The sequence below is a fragment of the Populus trichocarpa genome, chromosome 8 (genome assembly GCF_000002775.5).
Source record: "Populus trichocarpa isolate Nisqually-1 chromosome 8, P.trichocarpa_v4.1, whole genome shotgun sequence".
Classification (NCBI taxonomy): Eukaryota; Viridiplantae; Streptophyta; class Magnoliopsida; order Malpighiales; family Salicaceae; genus Populus; species Populus trichocarpa.
The window spans coordinates 3,732,519-3,748,310 of NC_037292.2; the positions used below are offsets into that span (position 1 = coordinate 3,732,519).

At 33.1% G+C, this 15,792-nt stretch overlaps 1 protein-coding gene across 4 annotated transcripts; it reads left to right on the top strand.

The window, feature by feature from the left end:
- Positions 1–6,029: 6,029 nt before the first annotated feature.
- On the top strand, positions 6,030–8,440 carry LOC7494465 (uncharacterized). Of its 4 annotated transcripts, none has more exons than XM_052455525.1 (5): positions 6,030–6,555; positions 6,677–7,024; positions 7,146–7,509; positions 7,610–7,735; positions 7,838–8,440. In XM_052455525.1, exons 1-5 carry the CDS (start codon positions 6,268–6,270, stop codon positions 7,945–7,947), a joined length of 1,236 nt encoding a protein of 411 aa, XP_052311485.1. In that variant the 5' UTR covers positions 6,030–6,267; the 3' UTR covers positions 7,948–8,440. The 4 variants fall into 4 exon arrangements, with proteins under 4 accessions (XP_052311485.1, XP_002311195.3, XP_024461873.2 ...); XM_002311159.4 differs by having other exon boundaries at positions 6,031–6,555; positions 6,674–7,024; XM_024606105.2 differs by having other exon boundaries at positions 6,033–6,555; positions 7,607–7,735.
- Positions 8,441–15,792: the final 7,352 nt, after the last annotated feature.

A 15,792-nucleotide genomic window follows, 5' to 3' on the forward strand; every position in this document is an offset into this window, starting at 1 on the left:
GTTTTCCACCAGTGCTGTACCTTTCAACCTTTTAAAAAATCCCTATTTTAATACCAACATTTCTGGTTACTGTCCTCCTCCATTTAATAGGCTTCGAAAAACCTTGCTGCCCCAAGCGACCTACATGCTCTGATGGGTGGTCCAATAGAAAAATAGAATCCTTAAAAATATTTTATAAAATTTTTTTTTTATTTTTTTATTTTAAATTAATATATTTTTGATGTTTTTAAATTATTTTAATACACTGATATCAAAAATAATTTTTTTTAAAAAAAATATTATTTTGATACATTTATGAATAAAAAAACACTTTAAAAAACAACCACAACCATATTTCTAACATACTATACGACTTTTAGATCGGTTTGTTGATGTGGTTGAAGTGTTTTTTTATAAAATTTTAATTTTATAATTTAATTTTTTTAGTATTTTTATTGTTTTGATGAGTTAATATTAAAAACAAAAATATATTATTTTAATACATTTTTAAATAAAAAATATTTTAAAAAACTACTTTAATCGTGTTATAACCATACCCTTCCATCAATATCATGATAGCATCTGCAGGAGGGCAGCCTTTTGAAAGCTATTGATGCAAGTGCCAACATTAAAGATATGGAGCATGTAGCAAGTTCTTTTGTTGAAGTTATACATTTAAGTGGGGCTGCAAATGTGGGTCAGATTGTAACAAGTAATGCACCAAACTACAATGCTGCTGGAATGGCCATTGAAGCAAAGCATCCCCATATTTTTTGGACTCCCTGAGTGGTTCATAGCTTGAATTTAGCCTTGAAAAGCAAGCGTGATCCATCAGAAAAGTCCCCTCAATATACTGAATGAAAATATTTGAAAGATTTAGTAGCTTATGTACAAGATATTCGGAATTTCATTGTCAATCATGGTATGCCATTGATGAATTTCAAACGACTTTCCAAGTGGGAATTTATTGCAAGTGACCGAGACAAGGTTTGCTTCCAGTACTGTTGTTGTGGCTACACGTTTGAAAGCGGTTAAAGATGCACTTGAAAAAATGGTGATGGATCTGAATGGAAGATGTTCAAGGTGAGTGGACAGGCCCTAATTTGAAATTAGAGCTCGTGCTGTCAAAAGAATGCAGTTGTCAATGATTCTTGGGGTTATTTGAATTACTTTTTGGAATTTACGAAGCCAATTACTGACAAGACTAGGGCAGCTGACAAAGATGGTACTATATTTAAGTAATGACATGTGGGATACGACGATTGAAAATGTGCCAACGATTATCTACCAGCATGAAGGCATTGATGCTATCACTGGCCAGTCCAATTATTTTTGTGCCATTCATCAAATTGTGGAGAGCAGATGGGCTAAAAGTTATACTCCTTCAATCTTCATGGCACACTCATTGGTACCTGGATTTTTCAGTGAAAGTTGGCTTGAATTGGGGGGGAGGAGGGCCTAATGGAATTCGGAACGAATGGAGATAAAGAAGCCTGCGTAAGTAGAGATCGATGGTGTGAGAATCAGCATTAGCTTTCAGATAATGGAATTCGGGGCTTGATATTTTGGTGGGCTAGTTATGGTGCTTCCACACAATTACTGCAGGCATTAGCTTTCAGACTGTTTGCAAAGTCAGCATCCTCATCATGTTGTGAGAGTAATTAGAGCACATATTCCAATATGCAAAGTATTAAAAGAAATAGAATGGCATAAAGCAGAACTGAAGACCTGGTTTTGTGTATTGTGATCTTCGTTTTGTTGTCACGGAAAGAAGCAGCATATGCAGAAGGACAGTCAAGATATTAGGACCCATGTTCTCTCTTTCTGTACTATTTCCTTTTTAAAACTTTGAGATGTTTTACTTTGAACTAAAATTTGTTTGTAGCTTACACTTTTTGTTATTGCTTAGAAATGTAGAAAGTGAGCTCACAACATGAATTGCATAATTATCACCGGATGATCCACAATCAGAGGCAATGATCTTTGAAGAAGATGAAGATTGAAGAACGAGGAACCAAAGGTTACTATTTGAGCTAAGGATTGTAACAATTTTCCTTCCTCAACTTTCAAAACTTACTGTTTTTTAAAATCTTTTGGTAAAGAGATTTATATTCATACCTGCGTAATATAGTTTAGAATCTGTTTAATTTTATATTTTAAAGTAAAAAATACTTTAAAAAAACAATAGCTGTAAAAATAGTTAACAAAAGATGTCCCATATCCATTTTAAAAAAAAACTGGAAGGCTTTTGATGCAAAATCCTCGACCTTTATTAATGGCAGCCGTCATGTGCAGGGCAAACTGCCACCTTGCACTTTGAAAACCCCCTCTCCCTGTCCTTGCTCGCAGCAATGGTTTATGATTTCAACAGCATGACATTTCTAGCCCAACTAGATCGATCTTGATAACCTCCATTAACTCACCCCAAGTGGGAAAAGGAGTCCTTCAATCCGAAACCTCAGCAATAAAAAAGAGAGCCTATCCATTGATTTGTCAGATAAGCAAGCATAGAATGAGACTATGAGCTACTGTAGCCATGGCTTTAGGAGAGCCGAGGAATGTGGATTTGGTTTGATAACTTTGGGATTCTGAGTGGTTAACATGATAACGACATGGTTGGACATCCCGTGGTCAGTAAATCATCTCAAAGCCTTTTGCATGATTTTGCGAATATGCATGATCATCCAAACGGGACAGATGCTCATCATTGCAGTCCAGGTAAAATTCGGTGCGTGAAATCTTAGTTTGGCTGCTACAGGTTCAATGCTACCCTTTCCCTTCATTCGGCAATGACATCCACCGGAAAACCTTATCGAGATGCATCGTGCATGATTTTCTGGATTCACTGGTCATGCCAACGACACCGTAACATGGAATATAATAATAACTAATAATGATGAGGTGGGATCTATCAAACGTGATTTTTGACCCGTCATATTACTATTTATTCATAAAAGATATATACATGGTAAAAATAAATTAAGTTATGAATAAATATATTTGTCAGGATCGACTCAAAATAATTTTTATTTATAAATTAAGTTCAAATTAGATTCCACAAGTAATGATTTTTTATTGAAATGAAAATTTGACTGAGTTGTTATGTGAGAATTTGATTTAAATCTACCTAATAAAATATATTGATTTGCAAGTCTTGAATTGAAATTCAATTAGCAGTGCAAGCTCAACTATTTTGTACCTAATAATGATGAGAATCGCCCATTACATGTGCTCTTAATTAATACTACAGTTGTACTATAAATGAAAACATTTTAGATTTTTCTATTGTTTTTTTTTAGTTTTTTCTTTTAATATTTAATTAATTTCAAGTTAATCTTTATAGTTTATTTTATATATTTATTATATTATAAAATAAACATTTTAATATTTAATTTCATAAGAGTATATTTTTATTATTGTATGATTAAATAAAAATTTTTTAAAAAAAATAAAATCACCAAACCCAATGAAATTTATGATCCGAGTAGTACATTTGATGGATTAAATAGTGAGGGCTAAGATTATTCAATATATTAATATCTCAATATTTATTTTTAAAAAATGACACATTAATTTGATTTTTAAGTGAAGCCTCACTTTTTATTTGTCATTCAAATTGATTTTGAGCACTTTAATTTGATTAGGTTATATCAAAATAACTTAGCAGAGTTTAATTTAAAGCAAACCATGTATAAAATTAGATTAAAAGATTCCAAGTCTGGTTTATTAGACTGGGTTTAATAACAATATTAGATATATTTTTTTATAATTTGAATATTTTTTTTATATTTTTTTTAATTCAACTTCTAACAAACATGGATTTAAAAACTAGTTCAGGTGTGTGTGTATTTATATATATATATATATATATATATATATATATATATATATATATATATGCGTGTGCACGCAAAGTTTATTTAGATTCTTTCATCCGTTATCTTGATAAAGTCTATCAGAAATAACATCACAGTTCATAATTCTTAACTCATGTTCTCTGAATTTTTTTTTTCTGAAGAATCTTTATGATTGATTTTCAAGCTAAATGTCTCCTTTGTTGTTTTTTTCACTGATAAGAAAGTCGTGTTTTTTTTCCCCTGCGCTCACTTGTTCTCTACTCTTTACTTGTGATACGGCTTTGATGATATGATTGGAAATGTTTTTTTTTTTTTTATGAAGGCTATGTTAATTTATTTTTTGGAAAATCACTTTTCAAACTTTTATGTGTTTGTTTGCCATTAGAAAAGTTGATCAACAGAAAACACTTTCCGGTCAACGGAAAACACTTTTCAGTCAAAGAAAAATTTGGTTTGGTTTCCAGGAAAATGTTTTTCCTTTTGGCTGTGTTTGTTTTCCAGAAAGTGGTTTCCGGGAAACCACTTTCCAAAAATTCATGTGTTTGTTTGCCATTAGAAAAGTTGGTCAACGGAAAACACTTTTCAGTCAAAGAAAAAATTGGCTTGGTTTTCAGGAAAGTGTTTTCCTGGAAAATTTGGGCGGAAAACACTTTCCGGAAGTTGTGAAAAATTTAGAAATGTCATTATTTGCTGATTATATCAAATTTGATCCTCAAAACTTTTGATTGCTATATATAATTTGTTTTGAATATTTATTTTTCAATTCCATCTCTTAAAATTTAATTTTTATATTAATTTTGGTCCTTATTTTTATAATTGCTATTTGCTTTTTTCTTATCATTTTTTTATTGAAATTTTTTATCTATCAAATTTGGTCCTCATTTTTTTTATTGTTACTTATTTTATTTGAAATAATTTATGAAATATTAATTATTATTATTTTAATTTATTCACCTTTTATTTTTTTTTATTTTTTAGATTTGATCTCTATTATTTTGATTATTATTTATTTTATTTGAGATAATTTATGAAATTATATTTTTTTTTCAATTTCATTCTCATTCAACCTTTTAATTTGTAAGATTTGTTCCTCGTTATTTTAATAAACTTGAGAAAAATAAAATATTAATAAGTTATTTTCCAGCTCATTTTCCATGACATAACCAAACACTAGAAAGTGTTTTCCAACTTATTTTCCATTACACTACCAAACATCGAAAAATACTTTCCTGGAATTCACTTTCCCCGGAATTCACTTTCTAAAATGAAACTACTTTCCAGCAAACAAACGAGGCCGAATATTTTTTTAATAAAAAATTAAATTAATATTTTTTAAAATTATTTTTAGATAATTTTATGTTATTGGGTAAATTTATTTAAAACCAGCCAATAACAAGTAATATTAATTGACATGAAAATCACCCGGTTATCAAACTAGAGCATTTGATATTTTATGGTAATGGTTATTTTTAAATTATATTTTATTTAAAAATATATTAAAATAATTTTGTTTTTTAAATATTTTTTTTCAAAACACTCTTGAAGCTAAAAAAAAAAAAAACGATTTGTTATTACTCTAGTAAAACACAAAAAGCCGTTTCTCTTGAAAAATTAAAAGAAAAAAAGAGAGATGAAACACAACCAAGTTCCAAGCACATGTCCTAACATATGTTTAAATATTTAAGGTGGCACATGCAGTCACCTTCTTTCAAATTCAATCCTTTTCTTTGATTTTGTCTGTTTCTCCGTTTTTAGGAAATTTGAAATTTTCATTCATGGCCTTTTAAATGTCGAGTTGTTTCAAATTGCAAACAAAAATAAAATAAAATAAAAATAAAATTGAAGCTAAGAAAAACTCCGCACTGGGACCGTTAATTTGTAAAAAAAAACCCACCAAATGACAAAGAGAATGATCATCAGAATCCAATAATCCACCGCAAGAATGTAATTAACCGAGAACCAGTTAATTACAACCCCAACTCCAATCATAAGTAAGACTGCTGAAATTAAGATCAACCTCCACCTCCACCCCCACACCAACATCAGCAAATAATAATCAAAGTTATTGGCAGTCCATAACAAATGGCAGTTGGATTACACAGCAGGACAAATGTTTGTGGGCCCATTCCTTCCAGTTGTTTGCACATCATATCCTAATTTAAGTTGCTAATTTTATTCTTTTTCTTTTTTGAATCTTGTATGGAACATACCCAGAAACCTCAATAAAAGCAGCTTGTCTTCTTACATTCTCTGCTCACTCCCCCTCTCCCTCTCTTTTCTCTTGTAGGGTCCCTCGCAGTCTGCAAGCCCAGCCAACTCTGCTGGGTCATTTTATAGAAACCTTCCCCTCCCGGCATCTCTCATTTCCAGCATTCACCCTCCCGTCTCTCAGGTAGATCCTCGTAGTGATATAGCTAGATACATAATATCGATGGCCGAGGCTCCTGAAGACGTTGTATCTTGGCTTCCTACTAAGGAAAAGTTACTCATGGACAAAGAGAACTTCAACAAAATTTGTTTCAACACTGAGTTGAAACCTAGCCTGAGCTTCTTTTCCGAGTTCCCTTACGAGTTTGACTCTCTCGGCTCGCCTTCCGCTCTCAGCTCCCCTGTAGAGTCCAGTATGGGTTCCTCCACCGAGACAGAGAGCAGCGACGAGGACGACTTTCTCGCTGGGTTAACTCGGCGTCTTACTCAGCAACTCGCTGTCAAACCCGAGGTACAGCTCTACTTTTTTTACGCTTTCTTTAAAGCACCCTCTGGTTTTGCTTTCGTCCCTTTTCTGCTTTGGTATCGTTTTCTCTAACGGTGTTACCATCGTTCTGACGTGGTGGAAGAAGTGGGTCATGGCCGGGTCACCGGAATCGACACTGAGTGGACTCAGAAGCTGGTCAGTTTCTAGCAACGGGAGTCCAAACGGGGTGTTGTCGCCGCCAACGACGCCGTTTGGTGCCAAGAATGACACGTGGGATCTGATATATGCAGCTGCTGGTGAAGTTGCAAGGTTGAAGATGAGCAATAATGAGGGCCATAAGTACAATAGTAGTACTAACTATCAAAGGAGTGGTTTACTGGGTCCAGCTAGGACTCAGAATCCAGGTCTCACTTCAGTCAAGAATCAGCATGCTGGGTTTTATCCTAGCCATTGTAGCTCTACTTTTGGCCATAATACTTCACAAGTTAATCAGGTAAAGATATTGTTATCCTCTGTTTGGTTTCAGAGAAATGAAAATAAAAAGGAGAACCAGTTAAAATATAGATTTCCTTTCGTTGGGGTAACATAATAGGCCAATTTGTCTTGTTTTGCAGTGCCAGCAACTTGTGAGGCAAGAGCAACAGGCACTAAAGCAACAGTGCTCCTCAATTTGGGAAAGGCAACAAGTGAAGACAAGCTGGCAAGCTCAGCCCCGACACCACCACCACAGCCACCACCACCAGATCCAGAGCAGAGGCACAAGTGCCGGGAATGAAAATGGGAGGTTTGTGCGTTCTCTCGGTCTGCCTCAATCTGCTTGGCCTCCCCTTCAAGTACACGCACAAAATCAACACTCTAACTCAGCAGGCACGAGGGCTGTTTTTCCAGGTGGATCTGGTGTTAAGAGAGAGTGTGCTGGCACTGGTGTTTTTTTGCCTCGTAGATATAGCAACCCCCCTGAACCCAAGAAAAAATCTGGTATATTGTTACTTCTATAATCGTCGCTTTCCCTCTTGTTTGGTTTTCATCCTTTTTTTATCTGACGATGATAGCCTGTGTTTATTTTTTATACCAGCAGGTTGCCCAGCAGTTCTGTTCCCAGCTAAAGTTGTTCAGGCCCTAAATCTGAACTTTGACGACATGGATTTCAACGGCCTCGCTCAGCCACGGCTCAACAGTAATGCTGCTTTTCCCTCTGATTATGGTAAGCAAATATCTGAATTTTGATTTTTTTTTACCCCCTTTGTTAATGCGGCTAACTTGCAATGAAGATTTGACCTGGGGCCGGGTGTCTTTGATCTCGTAGATGCTTTGATGATAAGAAGAAGTGCACTCGTGGCACAGCAGAAGCGAAATTTACGGCAAGAGAGTGTGCTCAATCATGAAATACGGCTGCCTCAAGAGTGGACATACTGACCCAGTAATGATAATGATAGTGTTTGTTGGATAAAGCAAGTAAAGTATAGAAGTTTTAAGTTTTTATAGGGATTTATGGTTCTCGCAAGGAAAGGAAACTCAAGAACGCGAGTTTAGTTCAAAAGGAAATCAATAAGAGTTCCAGGTTTTTTCTTTTTGGGAGACTGAACGAAGCTTTTGTGGACTAGATTTTAGATGAAGGTCAAAAGGAAGCCATTTAATGGTAGTGGTGGCGCTTCTAGATAGAGGGGCTGTTCCTATTTTGTTGTAATAACAAGGGGGGTTAAGTTATGTTTAAATGAAGGGAGAGGGAGGGGTTTATGGGTTGGGATTGTGTTGATTTTTACTTGATGTGGGAAGAGATTGGGTCTCTTCCTAATTGGGTTCGTGTGTGGGGGTTGTCGGAGAGAAACCCAAAACTCTCCCTGTTGTAATATCCCTCGGCAGCTACTATTATAAAGTAATAAAATACCTTTACTAGTTTCTATTAAAAGACACTCCTTGTTTTACCGATCATGTTCTTCCACGTAATTGCTGTCCTGTGACGTGAAGGGGCGGTGGCTTTTCCGGCATCCACTGCAGTCAAATATTTTTGCCTTGTGTAATCTCTGTTCTTTTGGACTGGATTGTTAAACTAATCCAGCCATGACCTATTAAAAGCTAATTCGTCGATTCTTATTTTAGGGCTATCTTATTATCTGGCATTTGTTATCCCCATGGGAGAACACCCAATCTCAAGTTTGAAATGGGGTTGAGCGAACAGCCTTTTTTGAGATGTGAAATTTCAATTTCGAAGTTTGTAGTTTCGATTTGGACCAATGTCACGAACTTAGATAAGATGGGTCCACTTTGTCCTCTAATAGCTAACCATGCGTATAAACTATATTCAACAGGGACATTTTTAATATATAGTATAGTTCGGTGGACTAACAGGGGTACTTGGAGTTGGAGGAGTGGGAAATCTGCCAGGCAAATATGGTCTTGCTTTTTATAAAAATAATAATAAAAAAAGGGTAGAAGAAAAAGGTGAAAGAGGAGTGATGGAGAAAGGAAAAAAATTGAGGGGGAGGGCAGGGTATGGAGTGGAATTTTCCGTACGTTCTTCTGGCTGATTTTGATGGGACCCCCGTAGTGTTTGCTGCTATGTGTCTTGTGTCACTTTCCATGATCACCGGTCTATTTTCCCGGTTCTTTTTTTCAAAAAGTAACCGATACAGTTGTGATTTGGTGCTCTGTGGACTAAAATATTGGAGACTTAGTCAAACCTCGTTAGCCTCCGTCCCAACGAATTACTATCTCTTCACACGAAAAAAGGAAGACAGGTTAATGGGCTGCCAAAAACTTTCCCTGCATAGCATAATTGTCAGGCTAGGAACGGGTCTGGCTTGAAAAAAAAAAAAAAAAAAGTCTACATCAATCATTTTTAATCAAAATAAAATATATTTTTAATCAAGTTTAATTATTAGATGAATATTTGTTTTTCAAATTAAAACTTAGCCGAGCTCATATTTCGGTTCATGAATTTTGTAAGATAATTTGCCGGGCCAAGCCGGATGAACAACGATATTGCAAATGACACGTGTCATGCTTAGGATAAGGATATCTTTTTTGTTCTTTCGATAAACTGGGATATCACTAGTTTAGTTTTAAAATCTGGCGTGGCAGATCAATTCTATGATCTACCATCTTGGAAAACTGGTGGGGTCAAATCAGTAAGAAAAATTATTTTCTTTTAAATGATGTCATTTTTCTTTTCTTAGAAAAAAAAGTCAACAATTAGGTTAACAAGGGACAACCTTTGACGAGTGACCTGCCCTGGACTCGGTGGCCTCCTGATCATCAAATACGAGCTGTGTTTATGTGCAACGAAAATATCTAATCATTGGCTTTCAAGAGAGTGTTTTTTTTTTTTAAGGTTTTTCAAAACAAAATTAAAAAATAATTGCTATTGTAATTCTAAATAAATAAATTAATTAAAAAACATAAATTGTTATTACTAATTCAAGTGATTTTTGAACTTCAATAATTTTAAACGCTGCTGTAGTACACAGGCAACTCATGTGAATGAAGCTTTAGCTAGATATGATTGGAGGTTTGACTTGCCAGTAAATTGGTTTATCATGTTATTTTCGTATTAAATAAAAAAATTAATTTAATCGTGAAATTTTGATATTAAAATGTAAGAACTTGCTTAACCAAGGCCAGATAATTAACACCTGAAAAGGAGTACAAGCTAAGCAATTAGAATCAAACATCCTTGTAATTGAATCATCGATCAAAATGATTGTCTTTCAAAATTACAGACAGAACGGCCACATCTATTTGTGCAGATCAAGGGAATTCTTGCAAGACATGGATGGATAAAAGCAGGAGGTTTTAAATTAGTAATTGATGACAAATGGTGGGGCCAGTGGGGAAAGCCAACTGGCAGAGGTGGTTAAATGGGCAAATCCAATTACTTTTTACGTGGATCTTTCAACTCGGGTTGTCGTTATCTTGCGGCATAAAACAGGGCATATAGTCTCCATCTTTATGGATGAACTGCTAATATTATCATTGGACCTTGACAAATTATACCTCCACAACTCAACGCCGATTAGTTCCGACATCGTCATCCTCAAGCAGGCGACGAGAATGTCAGCTCTTTTTTCAAAAGATCTAGCTGCTTCTATTTTTTTTTCTTTTTAACTTCCATTGTTTTTCTACTTTTTTCTTTTTATTTGATATACAGGATTAGTACATGTTGAATTTATACACATCCAAAACGTAGGAGTCTTTAATTTCGGAATGAAAGGCGGAGGAATTTCCTGTGAGAAAGTGCTAGTAACAAGTAGATTTCTGGAAGAACTCTTAGTATGATCATGGATGATAGTTTTATATGAATTTAATGGATATCAACTTGAATTGACTTAAATTGATATAAATTTTAAGACTTGATTGGATTTAAGCTAAGCTTGTAGAAAAATAATCAAATTTTATATTGGATGTAAATAGTTTTTTATCCGATACAAACTTTGAATTCAATAATAAATAAATAAATAATTTTAAAAATTTACATTCATATCAAGCTAATTATTTATCAAATAACTATAAATTATAGCTTTTGAATTTAGGATTCAGGTCATAATTACTCTGATGAGTACTGAAAACCTGATTGGATCTAGTTCAAAATCTAAAATTCTTACAAATCATGTTTTTAAATTAATATAAATGATATAAAACCTAACACTTAGTATCCATTGCAATCCCTAAATGCGATTTTTTAGGCGCCTGGAATTGTCCTTCATCTTCTTTATCGTTACCGATAAATAAAAGCCAATTTAGAAGATAGCTTGGTTGCTTAGCATACACATATTTCCGGCACGCAGACGGAGATAAATTAAAATCATCTTCTTCTTCTTGTCTTTTTTCCCAACGAGATAATCTCGAGGAAAGCTTATATCCTTTTAAAAGTTAGAAAATGAGGTATACGGGATAGAAATGGTGCGATTTAAGTTAAGATTTTTTTCCCCTCGAAATTGTCCCTGTAAAGAAGATCACGATCCCGGTGATACCCTTCACTATTCAAATATACACCACTCATCTTTAATTTGCACCGTTTTCATGGTCAGCACCTTACATTTTATTAAATTCGTGCTGGAGGACCGACCTCACGGTTAATTTTTCTCATTTGAATTTCAAACATTTTACTTATTTTTTAATTTAATTTAATGCTGTATCATGATTGAGTTTTATCAATTAAGAACTCTAATCTATTCCAGGCACATGAATCGGGATTGTTTTCACAGCTCTTATTGATAAAAGCCGACTTCGAATTTTCAGATAAAAGCAATGTTAGTGGAAGTCACCTCATCTTTTGTATTTAACTTCGAGATATAGCGAGAGTGGGTGGAGGTTAGCTCCAAAATTTCGGCTCCTAATTCAAAGTTGTAGAGTCAAGATATGCTTTTATTGGTCTGGCAGGATAAAAGGGTCTTTCTCTACTTGCTAAAACTTACTCTATTCCATATATGAAATGGCCTTCGAGCAACCGAAGCAATCAGATCGAGAGAATACATTGAATGCAAAGCTAAAATCAGTTGCCAGTTGCCACCGTATGGGGTTCAAAATTCATAATATGCAGCCTCATCTGTGATGCAAATTTTATTCTGGGTTAAGTCTGTCTTGATTTTAGGCGCATGTCGTCTGAAGAATTGCCATAAATCTTGATTCCGTTATGCTTGAAGGCTAAAATTAGCGTTCAACAAAACCGGCTCTGGGACTTTTGAAGCAGAGACTGTGCCTTGATTGATAATTATATATCCCTAATGATATCATACGGTCACTGTCACTGGTTTCTGCTACTTGACAATCATAGGCACAACTTAAGACCTGCCTCGCATCATTTTCCCACCACCAACTAAGCATTCCACTCAGTGATTTATTTGTGAAAATTATTATTTTTTTAAGTATTTATTTAAAAATATATTGAAATAATTTATATATATATATATATATTAATATTATTATATAAAATTATCGAAAATAAAAAAAAATTAATTTGAAATAAATAACAAATGATTTAAAAAATAAATAAAAACACTAAATCAAAACAGAGTCATCCTCGTTGCAATCGCAGAGCAAAAATTTAATATTAAATTACATGTTTTGATTCATCAATCGCTTAGAACTCACACAAAACAAATGTACCATTGCATTACACGCAGGTGAAAAATAGTATAAGAAAATGTACGAGAAGACCACTCTAGCAATCCACCATGAAAATAACAATTCACAATAAAAAGATAATTTTGTGCTTCTCGTAACAAATTAAATAACTAATTATCAAGGGTATTTTTGATATTTTTATATAAATCAATTAGTCATTACCGTATTATAGTAAGAGATAGATCAATTTTTTTATTTTTCTATGCACAATAAAACAATTACATTACATTTAAAAGAAAAATAATTTTAAAACTGATGCTATTGATGTTTTTATATTTTAAAACAATTACATCTCTCTTTAATGTTTTTATATGTCAAATTTGATTCTTATTTTTTTAATTATTATTTATTATATTTGACCTAATTTTTATGATTTTTTTTTTGTGATTTCTTCCTCGAATATTTTTTTATCAGGCTTGATATTTGTTATTTTGATTGTTTTTTTTTAAAAAAAAAATTTTAATTTTTTTTATAATTTTATCACTCAGCATTAAATAGGTTTTTAACTCGTATTTTTAAAATTTAATCTTTTAGCATTTATTTAGGAGACTGAACTTCTATCATTATTTTTTATTTACTTTCTATGGAATTTCTCATTGATTTTGAAAATGTACTGGGTTATCCCGAGTCTTTTAATTTGTTGTTTTTTTTTTGTAATTTAACTTGTCTAAATATATTTTATTTTTTAACTAAATTAAATTAATTAATTAAATATAAGCATGTTATACTCAATTCATGTTATTTTTTTTATAAAAATTATTATATTGAAAAAAAATTATTTTTCTTTGTTGAAAATTATCTAACATGTGACAAAGCAGGTATCAAATAACTAGTGTATACTATTAAACAATCTATTTTAGTTTTATGTAATGATAAAGTGAAAAAACCAATTAGTGGTAAGTAATGTTTTATTTTAAAAATAAAGAATAAACCATGAAGAAATAATTAGTTAGATGTAATATTAAAAAAATGAAGAAATAAATTTGAACTAAAGTTAATGCAGAAATCGAACTCGCGTAACTCTCTAGATTTCATGACCATCGCCTAAACCACTTAATTAAATCGACTGGTGTGTATAGTGTACGATCCATTTTATTTAAATAAATATGATTTGATAAACGGCAGCTACAGCCTACGGGTGATTCGTGGCGTAAATCCGGATAATATTCCAAGCTTGACTCTAGCCAACAACTTCTGTATTAGTCAACACTCGCTAACTAACTAAGATAGATGACAAAGATGTTGAGAAATAATTAATAAAATATATTAGCTTGTTTAATCGTTTATATGAATAATAAAATTAATCTCGTGCTATTTAATTGTTTTTCTAATTTCTTTCTTTGCTTTACCATAACATACCCGAATGATAAATAGGTATTGCCCATTGTAATTTGGTACCATCAACCATGTTTATGTTTTAAAAGATAATTTATTTTAAATCAATATCCTTATAGTTAATAAAAAAAATAAGTCATGGCATATATTATGTTATTTTAACACCTACCTGTAATTAATGGATCGATCAAGAGGTCCATATACTCCTTCGGTCGTGCTATATATACATTTTTTTGTTTTAAAAAATATTATAATTAATTAAAGAAGTGGCGGTGCCAATCTCAAAATAAAAATAACAACAATGATAATCTTGCTGGTGCCTTACATGATGCCAACCATGGGGAGCAGCGTGCTTTACAGCAATCATATGATTTGTCTCTTTTTGCTATGGATGAGGTCGCCGTAAATAACAGGAGCCAGTAAGAAGATAGAATCCTAGATCACGAAGCTAATATACTGCTACACGTACACCTTCACAGTCAAATAATATTTGGATATAAAATTTATATATTTATTAATTTTAAAATTTATAAAACTATATACCCAAACTCGCTCGGATATTTATATTAATAAAAAAAATTTAATATATATATATATATATAGTATGAACGGAATCCCTGTTATAATTTTCTTTCTCCTTTGCTAGAATTATTCCTTTTTTGTGCTCAAGACAAAAGCTGACAGGAAATTTCGGTATCTAATTTCATGCTAGAAGGCACGATGAATATGATTCATGGGTCAAATATACTGTCCGCCACTCTTATTTTACTTGGCATCTTATTTTCCAAGGAAATACACGTATATACAGCATAAAGAAAAAATAAACCAGATTTATTAAAGTTATTGCAGTGAAAGCGACCACAGTGTGAAACCTAATTTAAGAACGTGTTTGACGCTGGGCTGTAACTGAGGTTTTTTTTAATTATTATTTTTTATTTGAAATTATTTCGTTTTATTTTTGTATCGTTTTGTTATTTTAATATTAAAAATAAAATTTATTTCCATGTAATTTCATGCAAAAAAAAAAAAACCTGAAAAATAACACCCACAGCTGTTTCAAGCAACTTCTAAATCTCAGCTGCCGGGCAGCCCCATCCCCAGGTCTCAAAGATTTAACAGGGCAATAACTCTTGCCGCAGCTCGCAATGTTGGACACACAATAAAACTTGACAGATGGGTCTATTCAAGTGCAAGATGGTTGGTTGTGGTCTTCTGAAATTTTTTGAATATTTGCGTCTACTTTAATTATCCTTAAATAAGGTTGATCGAGGTATTGGAGCGTTAGTTCTGGGTTGCAGCGATCTGAGAAAATGGCCGTGGCAGAGCCGGCACTGTGTGGAGGATTTTGGACACGGACAGAGTTGGGATTTGGAACTGGACCTCGGATCATGGTTTCTAGGCCTTTTGAAATTCTGGACACTAGGCGGAAGTTGGACCTGGTATTTGTAGCCTTACAACTTACTTGAAGATCTGATCCTACCATAGAGTTCAGCCTTACAATCTGCAAATGGGAAATGGCGACGGATAGGTCTAAAGCTCACAAGCGAGATTGAATTTGAAACATCAACCGCGACGAGTTCACTCTTGTCCGAGTTGTGCAGAGACATCATGAAATCTCATGTTATGCAAAAGTTTCAAAAACTGTTGATTCTGATTCAGGATAATTTTTCATTTTATTTATTGATAATTTAGCTTTTTTCATAGTAACCTTCGTAATTTGTTTAGCAATTGGACATAATTATTAGATTATTTTGATAATATGTCAATTTTTTCAATATTTAGTAGTTTTTTCCCTTCTAATTT